Genomic DNA, 25,037 nt, shown 5'->3' with positions numbered 1-25,037 from the left:
TCCCAGGACTCCAGGATCATGACCTGAGCCGAAGGCAGTCGCTTAACCAACTGAGCCACCCAGGCGCCCTTTTATTTTATTTTTTTAAAAATTTTATTTATTTGAGAGAGAGAGAGCACATGAGAAGAGGGGAGGGTCAGAGGGAGAAGCAGACTCCCTACTGAGCAGGGAGCTCGATGCGGGACTCGATCCCGGGACTCCAGGATCATGACCTGAGCCGAAGGCAGTCACTTAACCAACTGAGCCACCCAGGCACCCCCGTCTTCCTTCTTTCAATCTTTTACTTCATGTTTTTAAGCATATTAATAATTCTAAGTCTGCAGAATTCAGTGTGTATTTTACACTTACAGCACATCTTAATTCAGGTACTAAATTTTCAGAGGTTCAAGAGAAATGTAGTCTTCCCAATGCAATAAAGTTGGCTTGAAGGAGAGCTATTTTACCTGCTTCAGTATTTAAATTTTAAATTAATTAAAATTACATAAAATTGAAACAATCCAAATGTCTACCAACTGGTAAATGGAGAAATATAATGTGGCATGTCCATATAATGGAACACTACTCAGCAATAAAAAGGGATGAAGTATGGATACATACTACAGCATGAATGAACCTCAAAAATACTGTGTTAAGTGAAAGAAACCAGATACAAAAGACTGCATATTGTATGATTCTATTTATATGAAATGTCCAGAATAGACAAATCTATTGAGACAAAAAGCAGATTGCCTGACACAAGGGCGGAATGGAAAATGATTGCAAGCAGGCATGAGGAAATTTTTGAGGGTGATGAAAATGTCAAATAAAATTTTAAAATTCAGTTCCTTAGTTACATTAGTCACATTCTGAGTTGCTCAAGAGTCACGTGTGGCTAGTGGTTACTATATTAGACAGGGCAATTCTAAATATTATAATTCATAAGCCTAATAATTACACGCTGGGCTGTGTACTTTATGAAATTCTTACCTTTATTTTTTTTTAACCAAAGTGCAATAAAACTGTAAATTAAGGCTTAAATGACCATATGTCATAAAACTGAATATTAAAGCTTAAGTGCCTAAAAACTTGGAAGTTTAGGGGCACCTGGGTGGTTCAGACAGTTAAGTGCCTGACTCTTGATTTTGGCCCAGGTCACGATCTCAGGGTTGTGGGATCGAGGCCCATGTCAAGCTCCGTGTTCAGCAGAGTCTGCTTGTCCCTCTCCCTCTGCTCCTCCCCCCTTCACGCTCTCTCTCTCCCTAAAATAAATGAGTAAATAAAATCTAAAAAAAATTTAAAAAACTTGAAAATTTAAAAATATGCTTTCAATACACTTTTATATTCCAAAAATAAACTAAAAATTCAAATACACAATAGTCAAGACTGCATAGTACTTGCATAAGGATAGATATATAGGTTGATAAAAAAGAATTGGAAGTCCAGAAATAAATGCTCATATTTATGATTAATTGATTTTTAACAAGGATGCCAAGACAATTCAATGATCTTTTCAGCAAATGAGGGACAAATGTAAATTTATGTCTAAAAGGATGAAGTTGGACCCTGACCTCACACCATATAAAAAAATTTACTCAGTATGGATCATAGAGGGGCTCCTGGCTGGCTCAGTCGGTAGAGCATGTGACTCTTGATCCTGGGGTCATGAGTTTGAGCCCCACATTGGGTGTAGACATTACTTAAATCAATCAATCAATCAATCAATCAATCAACCTAAAACAAACAAACAAAATACCCAAAATGGATTATAGACCTAAATTAAGAAACTAAAACTGTAAAACACTTAGAAGAAAGTATAGGAGTAAATCTTCATGACCTTGGGTTAGGCAATGGATTTTTAGATATGACGCCAAAAACAGAAGCAATAAAAGAAACAATAAATTGAACTTCACCAACATTAAAAACTTCTGTGTTTCAAATAACACCATCAAGAAAGTGAAAAAAAGAACTCACAGAATGGATGAACATGATTTGCAAATCATGTATCTCATAAGGGGTTAATATCTAGAACGTATAAGGAACTCATACAATTCAATAAATAGGAAGACAAATGATCCAATTAAAAATGACCATTTTCTGAAAGTGCTACATGAACAGCCACGTGCACATGAGAAGGTGCTCAGCATAATCATCATCATTAGTTATCATTGTAAATAAATGAGGTACCATTTCACACCTACTAGAATGGCTACAACAAAAACCATTGAAATACCAACTGTCGATGAGGATGTGAAGAAACTGGAAATCTTGTTGCTGGTGGGAATGTAAAATGATGCAGCCACTTTAGAAAACAGCTTAACAGTTCTTCAAAGGTTAAACATAGAGTTACCGTATGAGTTAGCAATTCCACTCCCAGATACCACTCAAGAGAAAGGAAATCATATGTCCACACAAAAACTTGTACATGAAAGTTCATAGCAGCATTGCACTGATAACAGCCATAGCAGAAATAACCCAAATGTCCATCAGTCCATTTGGTCTAAAAACCAAATCAAATGTAGTATATCCATACAATGGAATGTTATTCAGTGATTAAAAGGAATGGAATACTGATACATGGGATAACATGGATGAACCTTGAAAACATTACCCTAAGTGAAAAAAGCCAGACACAAAAGACCACATATTACAGAATTCCATTTCTATGAAATGTCTAGAATAGGTAAATCTGTGGTGGTAGAAAGTTGAGTAGTGGTTGCCAGGGACTGGGAGAAGGGAGGAATGAGAAGTAATGCTGATAGGTACAGGGTTTCTTTTTCTTCCTTTCTGTCTTTTTTTTTTTTTTTTTCTTTTTACAGGGAGGAAGAGGGGCAGAGGGAGAGAGAGAGAATCTCAAGCAGGCTCCACGTCCAGTGCAGAGTCCAACGCAGGGCTCAATCTCACGACCCTGAGATCACGACCTGAGCCGAAATCAGGAGTCAAATGCTTAATCGACTGAGCCACCCATGCGCCCCTCTTTCTTTTTTTAAAAAAGTTTATTTATTTATGCATTTATTTAAGAAACCTCTACACGCAACGTGGGGCTCAAACTCATGACCTCTAGATCAAGAATCACACACTCTTTCTATTGAGCCAGCCAGGTGCCCCCAGGTTTTCTTTTAAAAGTGATGAAAACATTCTGGGAACAGATGATGGTGATAGTTACAAAATTCTCTAAATATATTAAAACCCATTGAACTGTACATTTTAAGCAGGTGAATTTGATGAGATATATATATATTCTAAAAAAGCTGTTTTTAAAAAAATCAATTACAGATTTTATATTTAATTTTGGGAATCAAACATATTATGGAATGTAGTAAAAGCTGTATTAAAGGTAAATGCTGTCATTAGGGGCGCCTGGGTGGCTCAGTCGTTAAGCGTCTGCCTTCAGCTCAGGTCATGATCCCAGCGTCCTGGGACTGAGCCCCGCATCGGGCTCCCTGCTCAGTGGGGAGCCTGCTTCTCCCTCTCCCTCTGCTGCTCCCCCTGCTTGTGCTCTCTCTCTGTCTTTCAAATAAATAAATAAATAAATAAATAAAATCTTAAAAAAAATAAAATAAAATGGAAAAAATTAGAAATCTGAATATCTTAAATATATTTATCAACTTCTCAAATTAAGTTGTTAGGTTAACCAATAATATTGCTTGATGCAATAATTCTATTGTTTATTTGGCAAAATATTAAGGCATGATTGTTAATAAAAAAAGAATGAGGGGGGAAGACTTGCTCTAGAAAATAACATCTATTAAATAAACAGATCAGTCAACTTTGAAACAGATCTTAGAATAAATAAGAACGTAATGAATGTTAAGGAAATATCAGACTTATAAGGGAAAGGGATACATTATTCATCAAATAAATTTCAAATAACTTAAATAATAATTAAAGGTAAAAAAAGAAATAATAAAACCAGAAGACAAGATAGTGATCTTGTAATGGGGAAGGATTTTCCAAACATAAAAAATGTGGGGGCGCCTGGTGGCTCAGTTGGTTAAGCATCTGACTCTTGATTTTGGCTCAGGTCATGATCACATAGTGGTGAGATCGAGCCTGAGTCGGGCTCTGAGCTCAGCGCAGAGTCTGCCTGAGGTTCTCTCTCTCCATCTCCCTTTGTGCCTCTCCCTGCTTGCGTGCTCTCTCTCTCTCTCTCTCTCTCGCTCTCAAATAAATAAATAAATAAATAAATAAATAAAATCTTTTAAAAAGTGACAGAAATCACAAAGGAAAAGATTAATAGCCATCACAAATGTTAAACTTTTGCCACTTGAAAAACTTCTTAAAAGGTACATGGGGCACCTGGGTCGCTCAATCGGTTGGGCATCTGACTCTTGATTTCAGCTCAGGTCATAATCTCTGTGTGGTGGGATGGAGCCCCGAGTGGGGCTCTGGGCTCAGTGTGGAGTCCACTTGGGATTCTCTCTCTCCCTCTGCCCGTCTCTCCACTTATGCGCTCGCGCACTCTCTCTCTCAATAAATAAATAAATAAATAAAATCTAAAGGTATGCCACAAATTTATATCCTGAACAAAGACACACTTAATGCGCGTTAAGTATATCCATGACCTCAGTTTTCTAAAGCAAAACAAAGTGCCTTTATATTCACAGGGAAGAAACCAGAATGCTAAACACCAAAATGCTGGCAGCTACAGGCTGTGAGCTTATGAGTACTGTTTGGGTTCTACTACCTGAGTGACCTTGGGCAAGTCATTAACCTCTCTGTGCCTCAAGTTCCTCATATGTAAAATGAAAATAACAATAGTGTCTTCCTGACAGAATTGTTGTGAGGACTAAATGAATTGATGCATGCAAAGAGCTTACAACATTGACTGGCACGTAGTCAGCATTCAATAAATCCCAGTATTGCTATTATTATCATATATTTCCTTACAGATGGGCTTTTGGAGATTCCATTCTGTGATCCAGGATATTAAGGATTGTTAACGCATGAGAACATTGTCTGACACCAACAGACTTAAATGTTATAAGGATCAAATAAGTGAAAATAGGTCTGACAAGTCAAAGAATAAAGATAATGCATACTATTCACATTACATAAAGCCAAAGAGTTATTATACACGTGTGATGAATTGAAGTCTCAAAAAAAAAAAAAATGTATCTTGAGATGATATAAGGCCAAGTGAAATTCCTACTTCTCTTGCCATTGGCCAAGAAGATTTCATGGATCTTCTTTTAAGGATCTTAGCAGCCACAGAAGAGAATTATTGGTTGGAGTTACCATTAACAGCATTAAGAAGTGTCATGGGAGCTTGTAGCTCTGAGAACAGAGCTAAATCTGAATGGAAGGTGTGGATGGATTGGGGTGTGGTCAGTTTGGGAGAAATGCTGCACTCTTAAGGGCCAGAGGGCCCAAGGCCTCTGCCTTGTTGTACCCCCCTAGTATACCATTGAACCCTTCTATTATAAGGGACTTTCTGCTCTCACCAATAGGATTTTCTTTGTAATTCTGGGCTCTTGTGGAGGTGGGAGGTCTCCTCCAGAGACAACTTGATCTCTCACATGTAAACGCATCTCACAAACATCTGCAGATAAGGCTTGGGTAGAGAACTGAGCTTATTCATGGGTACAGAGACAGCTGCTGACATACAGAATCTAGGCACTGAATTGTGTGTGAGCCCATAGATGTTTGTTCCCTGTGTGTGTAGATATGTACAGATAGTACTTTGCCAATGACCTGTTTCTAGAATGCCCAAGGGTGATTCTAGACTTGGCTGCATCACAGGTGTTTTCACTCACATCCCCCTGGGCATCCAGAGGGTGAGTGCCAGAACCTAGGTTTACAGCCGCATTCTGGTGCCCCCTTCCTGCTTTTCCTCTCGAGGGAGAGGGGACCCACAGTGGATTCCGGAGAGAGGCTGGGGTGGCTGCCTGAGCTTGCCCGTGATAACCAGACTGGGCTGTGCCAAGGGTGTGAATGGTGTAGACCTGGCCACAGGCCACCTTCAAAGAAGGAGCTCACTCATGACTCAGCCTGGGCTTGTAAGAAATGAAGAGAAAGAGAGGCAGATGATTAAAAAGTGGTAATCAATTGAACCTAAGCATCTAATTGGAGTCATTCGAGGTACTCCTAATGTACGCCAAACTTAATAGCAATGATCTCTGGACAATAGAATTAAGGGAAATTTAAAATCCTTTTTAATATATATTTCTACAATGTTTGATTTTTTTGACAAGACTGTATTTGTTTTATAAGCAGAAAAAGAGAAATATTAAAATAAATAGATAAAACACAAAATTAAAAAGTCTTTCCTGTCTAGTTAATTTGTCAGTGGGTCTCAAAAGCCTTAAAAATGTGCTTCCTGTTTGAGGTAAAATGGAACTACTTTAAGAATACTCACTATGGTACCATTTAAAACAATGAGAACAGGACATAACTAACAATAGGGGGTTGGCTAAAGAATTATGATATAATCATACTATGGGATATTAGTATTTTAAATGCTAATTACTTTAAATGTTATTATATGAGAATTATGATGACAGATACTTAGAGTAGAACACAAATCAGTAACTAAATGTGTGTACTTCATGACACTACTACATAAATCAAAAGACTGGGAGACTCTTAAGAGCCTAGAAGTCCACCGACAGATGAATGGACAAAGATGTGGTATATATATATATATATATACACACACAATGGAATATTACTCAGCCATCAGAAAATGAAATCTTGCCATTTGCAACAACGTGGAAGGAACTAGGGGGTATTATGCTAAGCAAAATAAGTCAGTGAGAGAAAGACAAATACCATATGATTACTCATATGTGGAATTTAAGAAACAAAACAGGTGAACATAGGGAAAGGGAAGGGAAAATAAAATAAGATGAATACTGAGAAGGAGGCAAACCATAAGAGACACTGAACTCTAGGAAGCACACTGAGGGTTGCTGGAGGGGAGGGAGGTGGGGGATGGGCATTAAGGAGGGCACTTGATGGAATGAGCACTGGGTGTTATATGCAACTGATGAATCACTAAATTCTACCTCTGAAACTAAAAAAAAAGTTCCAAATTCTGAATTTGCTTCGTTTTTAACATTTTTAAAATTTTTGTCGATTTTATTTATTTATTAGAGAGAGAGTTGGAGCAGGGGCAGAGGCAGAGGGAGAAGCAGACTCCCTGCCGAGCAGGGAGCCTGACTCAGACTTGATCCCGGAACCCGGGATCAGGACCAGAGCCGAAGGCAGACGCTTAACTGACTGAGCCACCCAGGTGCCCCTGATTGCTTCGTTTTAAGAATAAGAGGATATTGATATATCTTATATTGCTGTACCTTTGTAGTGAAGTAATTACTACATTGGAACCACTATTAAAATTATAAGCTTTAAAAAAAAAAAAAGACTGAGTGTTAAAATGAAAATGTTAACTGTGGTTATTTCTGAGGGGTCGGATTATTGGCTTATTTTGATTTTGGGTTGTCTTTCTGAAATTTTCAAAGATTCTATAATAAACATGTATTACATTGTAGTCATGTTGTACAATAAGCCTTTTAATATTAAAAAAATTCTATTTATTGAGAGATGAGAATAACAAAGCTAAATCCTAGAAATTTAGGGGGGCTCGTAGCCCACAAGAATAGGTATGTGTCCTAGACACAATGGCAAGTCACGCACTGAGAGGAAGAGGCTGTGCTAAGCTTCTCGCCATCTCTAACCCTCACAACATTCCCCGAGGTGAGGATTATTATCCCCATTTACAGATGAATAAATGGGCTCAGAGAGGTGAAGAGACACATCAAGATCTCACAGCATGTTCCGGCTTTGCTGGCATTTGGACCCAACTCTCCGCAGTAGGGTTGGGCACTAGGAACCCCCAGCACCCCCAGAGTGTGGAAAAGTGCCCCCCCCAGGGGGGTGACTGGCCTGCTGCCTCTCCTCCTCAGCGAGGTCAGACTTGCAGCCCAGCGTGCCTGAGTAGGGGCTCACATTCCTCCCTAAGATGTCCCCCACTGACTTGCTGGTGACACTTTTTACACGGCCGGTCTCTGAACACGGGACACCTCCAATGCCAAGGTTTACACACTTGAGGCAGTGGCCCCCCCTCCTTCGGCCCAACTAGCAGAGCCCTGATGTTCAGCAGCCCTCCCCTGCCTGGCTTCTGAGTCTCAAGAAATGTGTCCTGAAGCAAATTGGCGCTGGGATTCACATCTACTCCTTTCCTCCCCCAATCTCCTGAGCAACTGGGGGGTCTTGGCTGCCACCAAGCTTCAACACCTCAGGTCTGACTTTCTCCAAGTGAGTCTTGGAAGGTCCTTTGAACTAGGTCCTCTGAGAGGCATGGAATGGAGGTGGCCAAAGTTAGGGAGAGATGAAGCCAGAATCTTCAAAACTGGGTGGGAGCAGAGACATGGTTTGAAATGAGATCAATGGGGGGAAGGGTGGGGGGCAGAACTGTTATTAAACTTCTTTTCTTTTGTTCCCCATTTCTGTTAGTGTTGTTCTAATATTTATGTAATTTTAAAAACCCCACCCTGAGTTCTCCAAGAGAAAAAAAGATTTGTAGACATTTCCCTGAATCCCTCAATAGTTAACCACCACCAATTCCTCTGTCCTTTGAGATTCAAGACAGACTGGTTTAGGGCCACCTATTCAGCTCTCTCCTCTCTGTAATTCATCTGCCATTTATTGCATTTGCAGAACCTGCCAGAGCAGCCCGCACATGGTGAATGCTCTATAAATATTTGTTGAATAAATGGACAAACTGGGTTTGCATCCTCATTCACAACACATTCTTTTTTTTTTTTTTTTAAGATTTTATTTATTTGACAGAAAGAGACACAGTGAGAGAGGGAACACAAGCAGGGGGAGTGGGAGGAGAAGCAGGCCTCCCGCGGAGCAGGGAGAGCCCGATGCAGGGCTCCATCCCAGGACCCTGGGATCATGACCTGAGCTGAAGGCAGACGCTTAACGACTGAGCCACCCAGGTGCCCCTCAGAATACATTCTGAAGCTTGCAAGTAGGGAGGTGCTTTTTGTATTATTTGCTGTTAATAAAAGGAGATATCTTTTTATTTTTATTTTTTTATTATTTATTTATTTTTAAGATTTTATTTATTTATTTATTTGACAGTGAGAGAGAGAGAGCACAAGTAGGGGGAGTGAGAGGCATAAGGAAAAGCAGGCTCCCTGCCGAGCAGAGAGCCCGACACGGGGCTCGATTCCAGGACCCTGAGATCATGACCCAAGCCGAAGGAGACGCTTAACCAACTGAGCCACCCAGGTGCCCCAGGAGATATCTTTTTAAAAAGCAAAGAAATTATTTTCTATGGAATGAGAGTGTCAAGTTAGGCACAGTTTATTAATTTGTCTGACTCAATATTGATACATCCCCTAATGAAGCCAACAGCAATCCCTTAAGTCACCATCAGATTGAGAGCAAATGTGTTACCTCAGATTTGATCTAATGTGTTGATAAATTGAGAGCACTGTGCATAAGATAAGCTGGAGACTTCCACATTCAAGAGTGATGATGCTGGAGACTTGCAGTTAGACATGCTGGGTTGACTCTAGAAATCCCATTGTAACAGCTTTATTGAGATGTAACTCACATACCATACAATTCACCTATCCAAAGTGCAAAATTCAGTGGCTTTTAGTATATTCACGGAGTTGTGCATCCATTACCACAATCGATTTCAGAACATTTTTATCACCCTGAAAAAAAAAACTCCATACCCATTTTCTCCCCATCCCCTGGACTCCATCTTAGGCAACCACTGATCTATTTTCTCTCTGTGTAGATTCCCCTATTCTGGACATTTTATGTAAATGGAAGCATTTGTGACTTTGTGACTTTCGCTAAGCATAATGTTTTCAAAATTCATTCATGTTGTAGTGTGTATCGGTACTTCATTTCTTTTTATCATTAAATAAAATTCCACTATATGGATATACCACATTTTATTTATCCATCTTCAGCTGATGACCATTTGAGTTGTTTCCACTTTTTGACTATCATGAATAATGTTGCTTTGAACATTCATTCATTGTGTGAACATATACACCTAAGAGTGGGATTGCTGGGTCCTATTGTCTATGTTTATCTTTTTGAGGAACTGCAAGACTGTTTGCCAAAGCGCTGCACCATTTTACATTCCGATGAGTACAATGTGAGGTTCCAATTTCTCCACATCCTTAAGAGCATTTGTTACTATCTGTCTTTGTGATAATAGCCTCCTAGTGAGTATCAAGTGGTATCTCATTGTAGTTTTGAATTTGTCTTTCTCTGATGGCTAATGATGTTGAACATCTTTTCATGTAGCTTATTGGTCATTGGTGTATCTTCTTTGGAAAAATGTTATTTGGATCCTTTGCCCATTTAAAAATTGGGTTATTTGCCTTTTTATTATAAATTGTAAAAGTTCTTTATATATTCTGAATACAAGTCCCTTATCAGATATATGATTTGAAAATATTTTCTCTTGTGAAGGTTCTCTTCTCGCTTTCTTGATGGTGTCATTTGGAACACAAAAGTTCTTAATTTTCATGAGTCCAGTTTATTTTTTCCTTTGTTACTTTTGTTTTTGGTATTACACCTAAGAAAGCTTTCCCTCATGAAGATTTACTCTTATATTTTCTTCTAGAGTTTTAAATTTTTAGCTCCTACATTTAGGTCTATGATCCATTTTGAGTTAATTTTTGTGTGTGGTGTGAGGTAGGGGTTCAGCTTCATTCTTTTGTGTGTGGATCTCCAGGTGTCTTGGCACCACCTACTGAAATGACTATTCTTTGCCCCACTGAGTTGTCTTGGCATTCTTATCAAAGATCAAACAAATCTGAAGGTTTATTTATGGACTCTCAAGTCTATTTCATCCATCTGTAGGTCTATCTTTATGCCAGTATCACACTTGATTACTTGATTACCATAGATTTGCCGTAAGTTTAAAAATTGGGCTATGTAAGTCCTCCAAACTTGTTCTTTTTCAAGATTGTTTTGGCTATTCTGGGTCCCTCGAAATTCCATACTTTTAGGATCAACTCTGCAAAGAAGTCAGCAGGACTTTTTTTTTCTTTTAAGTAGGCTCCACACCCAATGTGGAGCCCAATGCAGGGCTTGAACTCACAACCCTGAGATCAAGACCTGAGCTGAGATCAAGAGTCTGATGTTTATCCAACTGAGCCACCCAGGTGCCCTGAAAAGCCAGTGAAAAGCATTTTTAAAAAAGATTTTATTTATTTATTTGAGAGAGAGAGTGAACGAGTGAGAGCATGAGTAGGGGTGTAGGGGTTGGGGAGAGGGAGAAGCAGACTCCTCACTGAGCAGGAAGCCCAACTCGGGACTCGATCCCAGGACCCTGGGATCATGACCTGAGCCAAAGGTAGACACTTAACCAACTGAGCCGCCCAGGCACCCTTGAAAGGGATCTTTTAAAGTATAAATTGCAAGGGCAAAGAGAACGGGAGAAGAAAGTAGAGTAAGGAGGGGTAAATGATTTGACCAAGCAGTAGAAGCTGTGGTCTGATGCCTGCAGAAAGGAACCAATAATGGGACATGAGAAGTTCATGAAGGCACTGGGTTTGGAAACATAGGGTACCAAGGAATGTGGAGTGAAGTGCAGAGTGGAGATGGGGGATGAGCTAAAAGTCTATTTGCAGAGAAGTCCAACACTCCAGGAGTCCCCACACATCCCCTCAAAGCCTGGTGACAGCTTCTCCTCAAGGCAAGAGATCAGAGATCTGCTCTTTTCTAGAGCAGTGCTCTTAAATCGTGGTTCATGAACTGGTTTAGGCCCACAAACTTTGTTATTGGCCCTAATAAGATAAGTACAGAAAGTAAGAATAAGTGTTTAGAATTTTTATAGAAATTTGAAATTGCCTCAACATTGAAGTGAGTTCTCAGTGGATTCTTCTTGCTGAACAGGATATAGACCAGTTTGGATGTTTGAACTCCTATTGGGAGTCATGTGTGATAGGAGATATGGACTAGCCATGTGCGTTAGAACTGCATGTAGGTCCCTGACAGATCGGAAATTTAAAAACTGGTCTTTCACCACAGACAGCTTGAGAAGCATGCCCTGGAGGCTGACAGACTCCATGGTATGTATAGTTAGGAGGGGGTTGAGGGTCCTGGTTAAAAAGCTTCATTTTCAGCGATAGGCTATCCAGCCTTCCTCCCACACTCATTCAAGAAAATTGGCCGGTAGGCTTATATCTTCCCCCAACACCTCTCCCCAGACAGGAGTCTAGAAGATTCTTATCAGAAAAGACTTAATGGCCCAGAGAGACTTTTAAATGCTGACACTTAGAAGTCCCTTCAGGTAAAAAGCTGCTTGACACCCCATCTCAATATCTCTACAGTAAAGCTCTTCTTTTTTTTTAAATTTAATTTAATTTTATTATGTTATGTTAGTCACCATACTACAGTAAAGCTCTTCAATGGATAAGCTATACCCATGCACCTAAAGCTTAAAATAAACTTCTAAAAGGTTTGTTTTGTTTTTCAAATAGGCTTTATACTAATATGGTTCAGAATTCAAAAGATTCAAAAGGGTACAATGAAGAGTCTTCTGTCAGTTACTTCTTCGTTTCCTTCTGGTAAACTGTTTAGTGCCTTTAATATAAATAGAAAGTCTACATGAAAGACAGAAAACAAATTAAAGAAATAAGAAGTGCAGAGAAAAGAATGTAGAGAGGGCGCCTGGGTGGCTCAGTTGGTTAAGCGACTGCCTTTGGCTCAGGTCATGATCTTGGAGTCCCCGGATCGAGTCCCGCATCAGGCTCCCTGCTCGGCAGGGAGTCTGCTTCTCCCTCTAACCCTCCCCCCTCTCATGTGCTCTCTCTCATTCTCTCTCTCTCAAATAAATAAATAAAATCTTAAAAAAAAAAAGAAAAGAAAAGAATGTAGAGAGAAGAAAGTTCAAAAAAGGGAAAAGAATCGTGCCCTGGAGACAGAAGAGAGGCTGTAACACCCGTGAAAGAACCGTGGCCTATTAGAAAAAGGAATATTCAATGAACAACAAAAGAGAACTCTGAGAATTTAAAAATATAAATATTTAAAATTCAACTAGAAAAGTTAGAAAAAGTAGTTTATAAAATCTTCCAGAAAGTAAAACAGAGAGATAAAGAGATGGGAAATTAGATACAGAAGCTAGGAAGATCAAAGGATCAGGTCAGAAGATCCAACATCTTGATAACAGGAGCTCCAGATGGACTGAACAAAAAAAAAAAAAAGAGAGAGAGAGGAAGAAATAATTAAAGAAATAATCAAAGGAATTTTTTTTTCCCCCACAACAGAAGGATATAAGTTTCCAGGTCAAAAGGACCCATCAAATAAATGCCCAGTATAATGAATGAAGAAGGAACCATCCCAAGGCACAGCATTGTGAACTTCCAGAACACTGGAGGTCAGAGAGAAGAATCTAAAAACCTTCAGAAGTGAGATAGAAAGGACAGAGGTTTGATGTGGTATTGGATATTACAACAGCCACTCTGGAAGTTAGAATTCTATACATGGGGAAACTATCAATCCAGTGTAAAGACATTTTCAGTTATGTTAGTAAGTAACATTTTACTTTCTTTGCTCACTTTCCCAGGAAGTTACTGGAAGATAGGGACCACCAAACCAAGGTAGTAAATCAAGGAACCAGAAGACGTAGGGTCCACAAGACTGTGGGTAAAGTTGCCTTGGCCCTAAACAGGATGGAGGGGATAGGAAAGAAGGAAGGGATGGAGGGAGAATGAAGCAATGAAGTGTGTGCAAGGATTCCTTTGATACTCAAGGAGTTAGAACCAGCAGCATCAATATCACATGGGAGCTTGTTAGAAATGCAGAATCTCAGGCTGTCTCCCAGACCTACTCAACAGAATTGCATTATAACAAGATTCTCTCCGCACATTAAAGTCTGAGAAGCACTGTCCTAATATATCTACCTCACAAGGTTGAGTACTGGGCATATTGGAGGTAATATGTAGAATTATGGTAATATTCTACTGGGCATATTAAAGGTAATATGTAGAATACCTGACCATGTAGTAGGTACTCTGTAAGGTATTGAATGTGAAGAAGAAGAAGAAGAGGGAGGAGGAGGAGGGGGAGGAGAGGCAGAAGAAGAAGAAGAAGGAACTAGAAACACTCAGGAATGACAATCTCAGTCCCTGGGTCCATGGTAAATGGTGGTTCTGAACCAAATTACAAAAACAGGCACACAACAGAAAAGGCAAAAGTACGTTTCTACCAGGAAACAGTTTTCAGCTCTAATCAGGGAACCTGTCAGGTTAGTCAGTCCAGGTGTCGACATGGGAAATCAGTAAGAAAAGCCACCTCTCAGGTGTGGTAATTGGCTGGGAGTGAGTGACAGACACTCATCATCTGGGTGACGTTTGACAGGGGAAATGCTGAGCTAACGTTGCCTTTCTCAGCAGGGCAAGCGTTCTGTTCCAGCACTCAGGAAGTAGGTCAGGAGGAAATATCCTAAGTGAGCAGCGCTGAATTGCTTTTTCAGGCAGAAATCTGTGGCTCATAGGACTGGGGGTGGATGGGAAATGGGAATGACAGGAGGTTGGGGGGCCCACTGCAGGGGTAAGGGTAGGAAATTGCATCCCATTCTTGGCAGGAGCAAGACTGCCTCTCACATAGTTTTCCTGGCTCCAGTCCTTTGGCATTCAGCCACCTTCTCTGTGCTGGGGGGGGTTCCAGTGACTTTTTAATGCTGAGCAAATCTCAATGAAGCCTGGGATTGGAAAGATTTGAAGGGAAGGAGATGTGCTTGTAGAAAACCTGTGTCCTAACTCAGCCATCAGTGTGTTGTGGCTAGAGCATGATGACCCCAGATCCACACATCCCCAAGAGTTCTAACTGATCATTGCTTCCTAACTGCCCACCAACTGAATGGCACCGAACTCAGTCCTTGAGAGTCCTTACCGCAGAAGCACCGCAGCCCTCAAAGAAATCACGCAATAGGGTGTCCAGTCCTTTAGAACATCTATGGGAATCTTATCCTATTCAGAAATAGCAAACTCCACCACCATCAGACGGCTGTCTTTGTGAAGGCCGAGTGTAGGCGCCGCCCTTGCAGCGCCATCTCCGTGACAAAAGCCTAACATTGCCGGTGAGAAGCGGCAATAACGCACTTACGATGTGCCAGGCACTCTTCTAAGCACTCTATGTATTTTAATTCATTTGATCCTCACCACAACCTTGCGAGCTTAAATACAATGTCAGTCCCCATTGTACAGATGAGAAAGCTGAGGCAGAAAGAGAGTAAATGAGGTCACGCAGTCAATGGCAGAATTGGGATTCAAACCCAAGGCCGCCCAGCTCCAGGGCCCCTTGTTCGTTAACCATGCGTCGTACTTAGACCATGGGCGCAGGTGTCTGCATCAGCTGTCCTGCGAGCTGAGCCCTCCTCCCCCTTAAACAAGCCATCTGATGTTAGCCAGACAACTCAGAGCAACACGGTGAGGGGCAAGAGCAGAGCTGTCAGAGGTCAAACATCTGGATTCTACTCCTGAAGCTGCCATTTCAAAAGGAAGGACACTTACGTTGACTGAATGCTCAACACAGGTCAGGTACTGGGCGCTTTCCATGTTTGATCTTCCCGTGTCGCTGTCCCTCCTTGGGTTTCGGTTTCCTTACAGGTCGTCGGGTGGAACAGGTGACTTCAGTGATTGGTCTAGACAATACTCACTCGAGATGTACTAGGTGCACAAAGCGCTATACCAGGTGCTGAAGGGCACAGACAAATGAAGTAGAGACCTTATCTTTGCAGGGCTCACGGGCCAATTGTCTTTCATTTTAGAATTCCTTTGGAGTTGAGCAAGGCCATCATTACCCCTGTTTTTTTTTTAAATGGGGGCAATGATATTTGAACACTCAGTTCAGTTGTAGCCAAACAGAGTGTGACCGCAGGGTGACTCTTAGCTCGGGGCCCTCTCTGCTCCCGACCCTCCCACTTCATCCTGACATCACTGCGACTAAAAGCTACAAAGTCCACTTTGAGTTCCTCACTTCCCCCAGTCATTTTGTACCTCCGTCCTGCCTTCCCCATCCTGACAAGCGCAGACACACGTGCGTGCGCGCGCGCCCCCGCACACAAGGCTGGACCCCCGAAAGACGCAAGGTCAATGCTATGGAGTAGCTGACCATCAGCCCCCTCTGGCAGCCCTCGTTTCTCGTGCAGAGCCCAAAGCGCAGAGCTGAGAGGGTGAGTGCACAGTCAGCAAAGCCGTCGCTACCATATGCATCATGACTCATGAGCCCATCCGCTGACTCGGAACTGAAGCCTCTTGCGCCGTCAAGTAATTACGGTGCGCAGGAAGTCCTCAGCTAAAGATAAGGTCAGTCTGGCGGCTGAGAGGAAGGGGCCAGGGAGCGCAAGCTTCTGTTAAACACACCTTCCCCTGCCCTGGGCTCTCCTGCGGCAGCCAGCACAATGCCCTGCAAGCAGTAGGTGCCCAGTGCAGCGTTATTGGTGGATTAGCTCTTCTGAACTGCTCGGCCCAGCACAGCTGCAGAATGGGGTTGCTAGGCAGGAGCATAATATGTGGGTCTAGTGCCTAAAGGAAATGATTTCAACTCCCTCTTGGTTAACACAGCTGAGCTATGACCAGGAGAACCGCAGCCCTGAAGATGTGTTCTTTAAAGAACTCCATGTTATACAATTCACTTCCGCAATCTGTCCCAAGAACTTCCGTTTCTATCCCCTAAGTTAGGATAGAGGAAGAGGCACATCATCTTCATGCTTTCTCCAAGTGGCGTAAGAGTGCAAAGGGCTTTAGACATCGCTTGGTCTAAACTCGTCCTGTTGCATCCTCCTCGCCATTCCCGTGTCCATGCTTCCATGCCTGCCATATCTCTTCCCGGGCAAGAACCTCCTCCCCAGGCCAGAGTCAGGAGGGACAAAAACTTCCGTGAACTTCCGGGAACCAAGGCCACTACTGCTTGTTGTAGGAGGTCATCCCCCAATATATATTTGACCTTCTTACAGAGCGGTAGGATTTTTGACCAGGCACATGAACACCTAGCTAAAGCCAACCTTCCCCAATCTCTCTTACGGTATGTCCACGTGATCAAGTCCTAGCTAATAGGAATTTTCAAGAGGGGCATCAGGGTGGCTCAGTTGGCTAAGCGTCTGACTCTTGATTTCAGCTCAGGTCATGATCTCAGGGTCATGAGATGGAGCCCTGAGTTGGGCTCTGCGCTCAGCGAGGAGTTTGCTTGAGATTCTCTCTCCCTCTCCCTCTGCCCCCCACCCAATAAATAAATAAATAAAATCTTAAAAAAAAAGAAGTTAGCAGGAACAATCATGAACTTAAAAGGAAGGCCAGTCCAGTTGGACTGGACATTACAGTGAGCCATCCTCAACAATGTGCACATTTCCAGCTTTCTCCATGGGCACCTGCTCAGCAGGGCTTGATTTAGGTCAGTGGGTGTGGGGCCATGAGCCCCAGGCCCTAGTGGGGGAGGGGCGGCGTGCCGGGTGAGAACTGTGGGGCCATGGGAGGCTCGGCAGATGGCACTCCTCTCACAGGGTGGCCTCTCATTTCCCCCCTGGGGCCTGTCATCCCTCACTGCTGGCCTCCATCTGTTTCCCACTTGCCTCAGGCTTGTGTTTCCCTTCTCCATCCCTAGGCAGTCTTTAGTGCCTGGGCACTGAGGCGACCCCAGCCTCCCCTCTTACCCACCACAAAGGGAGGTCTTGGGTACTCCTGTGTGCTCCCTTCTTCAGAGAATTCATCTAGCCAGCTCATTCTTTTTCTCCTCAGAGAAGGAAACAAAGGCCTCACACCTTCGGGCTCAGCCTGCCTGCTTTTCAAGCTGTGTTTGCGCCCAGAGCCGAGTCTCTAGCTCAGGCTCCCAGAGGCCTGAGGGCAGGACTGTGTCTTCACATGCCGGGTGGCATACACTGTCAGCATTGTGAGTACCCTCTAGAAAACAAACAGCTGTCGTGCAAAGACGAGGAAGCTGCCAGGCCTGGGGAGGCTGCGGAAGACGTACGTAAGCCTGACGTTTCAACCTCCTCCATTGAGCACACAAACTCATGTCCCTGACAGCGCCCACAGAGGCCCCGCCGGGACTCCAGAAAGATTCTGCACTTCCATGGTCTCTCTGAGGAATCAAGGGTGAATTCAACATGTGAATGTGTACAAGGGTGCGTGCAGGGAAACCTCTGGTTCGTTGGGGATTGTAGAAACAATAATCTATAGTTAACCTCTCACTTCCGGTAAATGACTGATTCTCAAAGGAAAAGTGCAGGCCCCACTAGGAAGTTTCATCAAATCTCAGGGACCAGAGTAATCAATGGGAACATTTTACATTTATCCAAAGGAGCATGATTTTTTATTTTTTTTTTTTTAAAGATTTTATTTATTCATTTGAGACACAGAGATACAGAGTCAGAGAGAGAGCATGAGCAGGGAGAGAGGCAGAGGGAGAGGGAGAAGCAGGCTCCTCGCTGAGCCAGGAGCCCGATGTGGGGCTCGATCCCAGGACTCTGGGATCATGACCTGAGCCGAAGGCAGACGCTTAACCGACTGAGCCACCCAGGCGCCCCAGGAGCATGATTTTTTAAAAGGACAGACTCCGCCCATACAAAGGACATACTGCTTCCCATTCTTTTCTCTGCTTGAAGAAATTCTACTTACTCTTTAAAGCCCTGGGAAGCCTTCCTCAGCCCCATAGGCTAAATTGATCGCTCTTTCTCAGTTCTCCCAAAGCATTTGGTTCATCCCACTAGTACAGCGTGTACCATGGGCTATTACCGAGGGCTACGTGAGAGACTGTCACCCCAGGGGTGCGTGCTCCCCTGCGAGCACGGGAAATGCACCTCACATGACTTCCTGTACCCATTTCAGGGTCGACTGACAGGCAAGAGAAGATCCTGTTAACTGGCAGAGAGGTGGTGCTGGTGTAGGAAACATGTGGGAAGAAAGGACGGAAGAGAAAAGTGAGGAATATTCTCTGAGAGATAGGGTCTACGTTACAGGGGATTTTTATCTACTCTGAAGGGCTTCAGAGAGGAGGACTTTTAATGGGCTAAAGGTCAATTGGTTAGAAAGAACTAGTGAGAATTTGTTGGGGGCAGAGGAAGGTCCTGGGAGGGTAAAGGACTGGTTCAAGGAAATTTCTTTCCTTTTTTTTTTTTTTTAAAGATTTTATTTATTTATTTGAAGGAGGTGGAGAGAGAGAAAGCCCAAGCAGGGGGGAGGAGCAGAGGGAGAGGGAGAAGCAGGCTCCTCGCTGAGCAGGGAGCCCAATGCGGGGCTCAATCCCAGGACCCTAGGATCATGACCCAAGCCAAAGGCAGACGCTAAACTGACTGAGCCATGCAGGTACCCCTGGAAATTTCTGAGGGTAGGAAACCAGGACCATCCTGCTATTCTGATTAGTTGCCTGGCCTAGGTTGAAGACAAAGGCCTACAGACAAAAAGCTGCAAGAGCAGACATGGACCTCACCAGGAATGGAAGGTAGAGGAGGAAAGGGAACGAGGCAATGGTAATAACCTGGTCATTGGGATTAGCTGTCAACATGCACAGAGTAACCAGACTGCATACCTATAAATTACTCAGCGCTCTATGGTTTATCCCTCAAGATTGTTTGCATTGTGCTGAGGGTCATAGCAGCCTAAGGTTTTCAAGGGTTGGAAGGCCAGAAAACATCTGTGTGTCATTACAGTGAAACATGTGATCGCTCCAGTCCCAGGGACAATGACAAGGACAGTGTTAGGGGTTTTCACCAGGAACGGCACTCCCACCCCCTCTCCAAATAGGCAGGAGGCCAAGACACCAAGAGCAGGGACTTATGAAACAGGTCTATCTACCAATTCATAAATTAGAAGCCAGACTACTGTGTAGTACAAGGAAACTGCATAGCGATCTGCTTTCTCATACTTTTAAGCTTTGTCTGAAATGGAACACCCTTCCATACGGCAGCCCTTAGGTGACCTGATTCTGGAGACAAGAGTCCCCAGTTGTGCCGGTAAAGGATTACTAACCCTTACTTCACCTTCCAGAATAAATGCTGCAAGTGTCTGGCACACGCGATGCTGTAATTGGCCGCATTTCATTACAAGGCCGTAGTCAGGCTGTTGGACGGTGCCCCCTGCCCTCACTCGAGCAAGGCTGTCGTAGTAGAGGACGGTGCCGACTAAGAGCACATGGGCAGGGAGAGCATGCCGCAGCTGGAGCGCGGTGTGTCTGGCTGAGGCTTTGCGGGCTTCTTGCCTCCGATGAAACCTCTGGCCCTGGGTTGAGACACACTCTTGCGGATGTCCACCTCTCTGCATCCACCTCCTCCGGCCTCCCAGACCTGTCTCCACAATAGCTGATGAGGCAAGTGTCCCGGCCAAAGCACCGTTTCCCTCCCTTTCTTCCTGGGCTTGTAATTAAGGGGTGTCTGTGAGGTTCTCAAGCTCCTTGGGATAAAAGGACCTGTCTGGCTCCTGTGCTTTTTCTCACGGTTCCCTGAGCTCTCCGACGTGGTTATTGCCGGTGGAGGCTCACACGGCCGGCCGAGCGAGGTGGCTCCCACCCCAGAGCCCTCAGCCAGGCTCGCAGGGTGCCCTGTCCCTGGGCACCCCCGGCCCCGCGGCGTCAGTGTGTTTTCTGTTCTCTGCTCCTTCCCCAGGATGTTCTGATTTCCTCACCTCAGCTCTCTTTGTTTAGCCACGGAGGTTAGGCAATGACCGTGGGGCCTAGGCCCAGGGCCCAGCTTCCCAGGAAAGGGCTGCTCCTTCACAAGGTGGTCTGAAGTCACTTGTTCTCCAGAGCTTCCCCTCCCTGGCACTCTGGTCACTCCTTCTCCGGGCATTGCCATTCAGAGGTCTCATACACCCCTGTCCACACCCGGCACCCCAGTACAGTGTCGTGCTCTGGTCAGGGGTGCACACTCTGGGGTCACCCTCCCTGTGCATGAATCCTGGACCTGCCACTGGCTTGCTGTGTGACCTTGACCTTCATCCCACATAAAATGAGGTTCAGAATAGTTCCTCCCCTACAGAGACGATGTGAGGATCAAATGAGAGAATTTGTTCAAAGTGCCTCGGCTTTGGTAAGTGCAAACCAAGTGGTGTCCTTTTCTGAGAAACACTGTCCACAGTGGCCCTGGATTCTGATCTGTAAGTCTTCCTTGGATAGCCCAAACGAATGGCTTTTCCTGCCTGACCCGGTGCCTTTCCTGCTTCAGGGTAGCTGCACTTTCTGACCGAGCCCAGGGGACAGGCTACAAAGCGACAGGAGTGGTGTCTGAGGCGCAACGGTTTGACCTCTCCAGACAGGACCATGCCGTGGGTACGAAGCTCTCGCTTCACCTTCTTAAGGATTACCTTGTTTTCCTGTGCCCAGTTGAGGGATGATGATCTAATTGAACTTGGGTACCATTTTCAAAGCCTCTCCTTTCTGGAGAGAAGAATTACACTCTGCCACTTTCTACCAGGAGCCTCAGACCGCAGCAGGGCATGACCTATATGAATCAGAGAGCTGGGACGTGTGGGAGAGATTACAGCCTGCGTCTTCCTCCCACTGTGTGCTTTCATCACTGCCCTTCCCAAGGGGGAGGCCCTGGGGCTGCAGGAAGGGAGCTTGGGTCTCAAGAGGGTTCTCTCACCCTGCCTAGCTCTGAGCAAGAGCTGTGGCATGAAAAGGGAATGGAGCCAAACATGGGGAGTTCTTTACTCTTTTCCCTACCTCCTTTCCCACCCCCCTTATCAGAAGAACAAAGCAGGCTGGAAATCACCCAATATCCTCTGCCCTCACGATCTCCTCTGGTTTCTGGGCTCTTGCTCGTGGGAAGGAATCGAATGAGTTCTGTTGTGTTCCTTTGCAAAGCACTAAGCAAGCTCCTGGTTCAAAATCTCCAGGGGCAGAATTACATATTATTTGCATATATTACAGAGATTGTTCCTTCAAATGTTCACACTGAGTCCTATCATGGTAAGGTAAACATCCTTAAACAGGTCTGTATTTGCTCCTGGCTTCTAGGTCCCTGTGATTTCTCTGCAGGACACAGTACATTCATTCTCAGCTTTATCATTCTTGTTGGATAATTTAGGTAGATCATTCCATTTACCTGGTCTGCAAAATGGGAATAATAATCCCTGTCTTTTACATGGGGTTGTACGGGGACGCCTGGCTGGCTCAGTAAGTGGAGCGTGCAGACTCTTGATCTTGGGGTTGTGAGTTTGAGCCGCATGTTAGGTGTATAGACTACTTAAAAGTAAAATCTTTAAAAAAAAGAGAGCGATTGTTGGGGCGCCTGGGTGGTTCAGTCAGTTGGGCATCTGACGCTTGATTTCGGCTTAGGTCATGATCTCAGGGTCCTGGGATCGAGCCCCACATCAGGCTCTGTGCTCAGTGTGGAGTTGGCTGCTCCTTCTCCCTCTGCCACTCCTCCTGCTCTCCGTCTCTCTCTCTCTCTCTCTCAAATAAATAAATAAATAAATAAAATCTTAAAAAAAAAGAGAGAGATCATAGATGTAAAACCATTTTATAAACTGTAAAGAACAGGTAAAAATCTCAGATATTATTATTGTTATTAAATTATTCAGTGAAAGATGTTACGCTGGTAATCTGAAAGGGACAAAGCCAAAGGTAAGTAGGGGAGACTAGGATTTCTTGATTTAATGTCAAACTGCATAAAAGACCCCTCTGTCCCCTTCGGCAGTTTGCCAGGACGCTGGATGGCAGGAGCCCTGTTCTGTCCATAGGACTCTCCCAACCTATAGGAACTGCAAGCTGGGCAAGGCCAAGGTGCAACCCTGACCACAGTGTGGTTCAAAATCCTGTGGGAAGTCAGTGGCAGGGTGAGGGTGGAGGCGGGGAAAGCGTTGAGAAGGCCATGCTGTTTTAGTGCAGGAAGGGATTCAGTGATCAATGCCCAGCCCCCTCCCCCATTTTACAGATAAAGAAACTGAGGTTCAGAGAGGGGTATAGCTGGCTCAAGGCTCCCAGCAGGCTTCAGTGAGCAGTCCTGGCTGACCCATTGTTTCTTGCTCCAGAACTTCTGTCTCAGTCTGCGGAGGAAAAGAGGCTCTCAGCCTCCCAGAATAGCGAAAGGCAAACACACTAGGTTGAGAAGAACCCTTGAGAAAGAGACACGATTGGAGAAGAAAACTCACACACCTTTCTCTGAATCTTGCCTTTAACCCACTGTCTGGACAGAGGTGGTTTTAAAAGTCTGAGCTGCCAAAGCCTTGAATGGCCTCTTAGAGCTCAATGAGAGCCCTGCTCAGGTGCAGAAAAACTGGTCTCACGTCTTCCAGGCCCCGCCATTTGGGCCCCACAGACAAAAGATTCTCAGAAAGGTCAAGGCTTCTTTCTGACAAGGCAGGAAAAACAAATCCCAGCACTTTCAAAGGTCATGAGCCTCAGGGGAATTAGGTAAGGGGTGGGGGGGCCAGCAATGTCTTTGGAGGGGAGAAGTAGCCAGCATGAATGGTCCAGGAGGGAGGAAGTTTGTTCTCAGGACCATTGCATTCAGTTTAGTAAGTACTGACTAGCAGTCTGCCGTGTGCTGGGTGCTTGGGGCAGGGGACCCAGAATACATTTGGCCTCTGCTTTCAAGGAGCTTGCTGGGTCAAAAGAGACATAAGTCAAAAGAGACAAAAGCCTCTCACATGAGTCAAAAGAGACAAAAGGCAGAAGTTGTGTTTAGGACAAAAAGAAAATACTCCAGAAAGAATGAGACAAATCAGGGGCGCCTGGCTGGTTCAGTCGTTAAGCGTCTGTCTTCTGCTCAGGTCGTGATCCCAGGGTCCTGGGATCGAGCCTCACATCAGGCTCCCTGTTCCGCGGGAAGCCTGCTTCTCCCTCTCCCACTCCCCCTGCTTGGGTTCCTCTCTCGCTGTGTCTCTCTCTATCGAATAAATAAAATCTTTGAAAAAAAAAAAGAATGAGACAAATCAGCATGGATTCATATAGTTCTGAAGAGCTTCATGGAGTAGGGAAATCTTTGTGTAAGCCTAGAAGCTTTAGTTGGTGAGTGGACTGGGGAGGGGGCATTTCAGGGTGGAGCACAGCCTGGGCAGAGGTGGGAATGAGCACAGGAACTCACCTTTTCTGACCTTCTCTGTGCATGAGCTGTGAGCTAGAATCAGAATTTTAAAGATTAAGTGCCTCTGTCCTCACGGATGAGCATTGTTTGTGGAGTCCGCCTGGGTCCCTGGAAGATGTGGCAAAGAGGTTTCCAGTCTCTTGGAAGAGAAGGACCTCCACATTACTGGTTAACTATGGCTGGCTTTAGAATGATTCCTTGAGTAAAGGGGTCGCAAAATCATTTAGTCCTAACGAGGACCTAAGAATCCTGGGCCCAGTCAGCCTTGCATAACAGAGTACTGCATGGAGGTTACCCCTGTAGGCTCTGGCTTTAGGCTTGGCATTGAAGCCCATCCCTAAAGCCCTTAGTAAGTGTGTGGCATTGCCATTAACCTCTCCGAGCCCCAGTCTCCTCATCTGTAAAATGAGGATGAGAATAATACCGGGGTGTGGTAAGGATCACGTGAGGCAGGGCTTAGCCCCTGGCCCGCCCCTCCGCCCATGGCAGCCATTGTGTTCTGAGTTGTTGTCAAGGCCTGGTGTGGCTTGGTTGACTCTCTTGTCTGATGGTTTCCCAGGTCTGGTAATCTGAAGGGGATAACACATTTTCCACAGGTAAGCAGTGGAAAATCTGATTGCTTGTCAAACTGCATAAAAGGGCCCATTCTGCAGTTTGCTCGGGTGCTGGATGGCAACAACACGGTCCTGTCAGAGGGCCAGGGTCCTTTCTTCCCTCAGGTGCCCTTTGGAGAGGTGGCCCTCTTAGTGGAGGGGAGGTGTGGGGGTTGTGGGTGTGGGAGAGGAAAGTTCCAGGGCCATTGGGAGACTGGAGGCTCTGAGAGCATTCTGCAGCCGCATAGGAGTCCTACAAAGAGCCGCGGAGACAGTAAGGAAGCCCGGTGGGTTCTGGAAGGTGCTCCACCCACCTCGCTAGGAGACTCATGTTTCTAGACCAGTCTCCTCATCTATATGTATTTTTTTTTAAAGATTGTATTTATTTATTTGAGAGAGAGAGAATGAGAGACAGAGAGCACGAGAGGGAAGAGGGTCAGAGGGAGAAGCAGATCCCCTGC

The 25,037-nt window shown here is 44.5% G+C and overlaps 1 protein-coding gene across 2 annotated transcripts in view; it reads right to left on the bottom strand.

Annotated features, from left to right (window-relative positions):
* Positions 1-25,037, bottom strand: part of NINJ2 (ninjurin 2) — a 75,380-nt gene that overhangs the window by 19,581 nt on the left and 30,762 nt on the right. Inside the window, exon 1 of one of the 2 annotated variants that reach the window (XM_031030919.2) lies at positions 15,477-15,878. The exons of the other annotated variant lie outside the window; for it this stretch is intronic. Coding sequence (XP_030886779.2) covers positions 15,477-15,521 — 45 coding nt within the window. The 5' untranslated portion in view covers positions 15,522-15,878. Of the gene's footprint in view, positions 1-15,476; positions 15,879-25,037 lie in introns of those variants that run through there. 2 annotated transcript variants of the gene reach the window in all.

Source organism: Leptonychotes weddellii, chromosome 5 (assembly GCF_054177405.1).
Source record: "Leptonychotes weddellii isolate Sample4059 chromosome 5, ASM5417740v2, whole genome shotgun sequence".
Lineage (NCBI taxonomy): Eukaryota > Metazoa > Chordata > Mammalia > Carnivora > Phocidae > Leptonychotes > Leptonychotes weddellii.
Note: the sequence above shows the minus strand (reverse complement) of the source record. Positions and strands in the feature narration are given on the sequence as shown.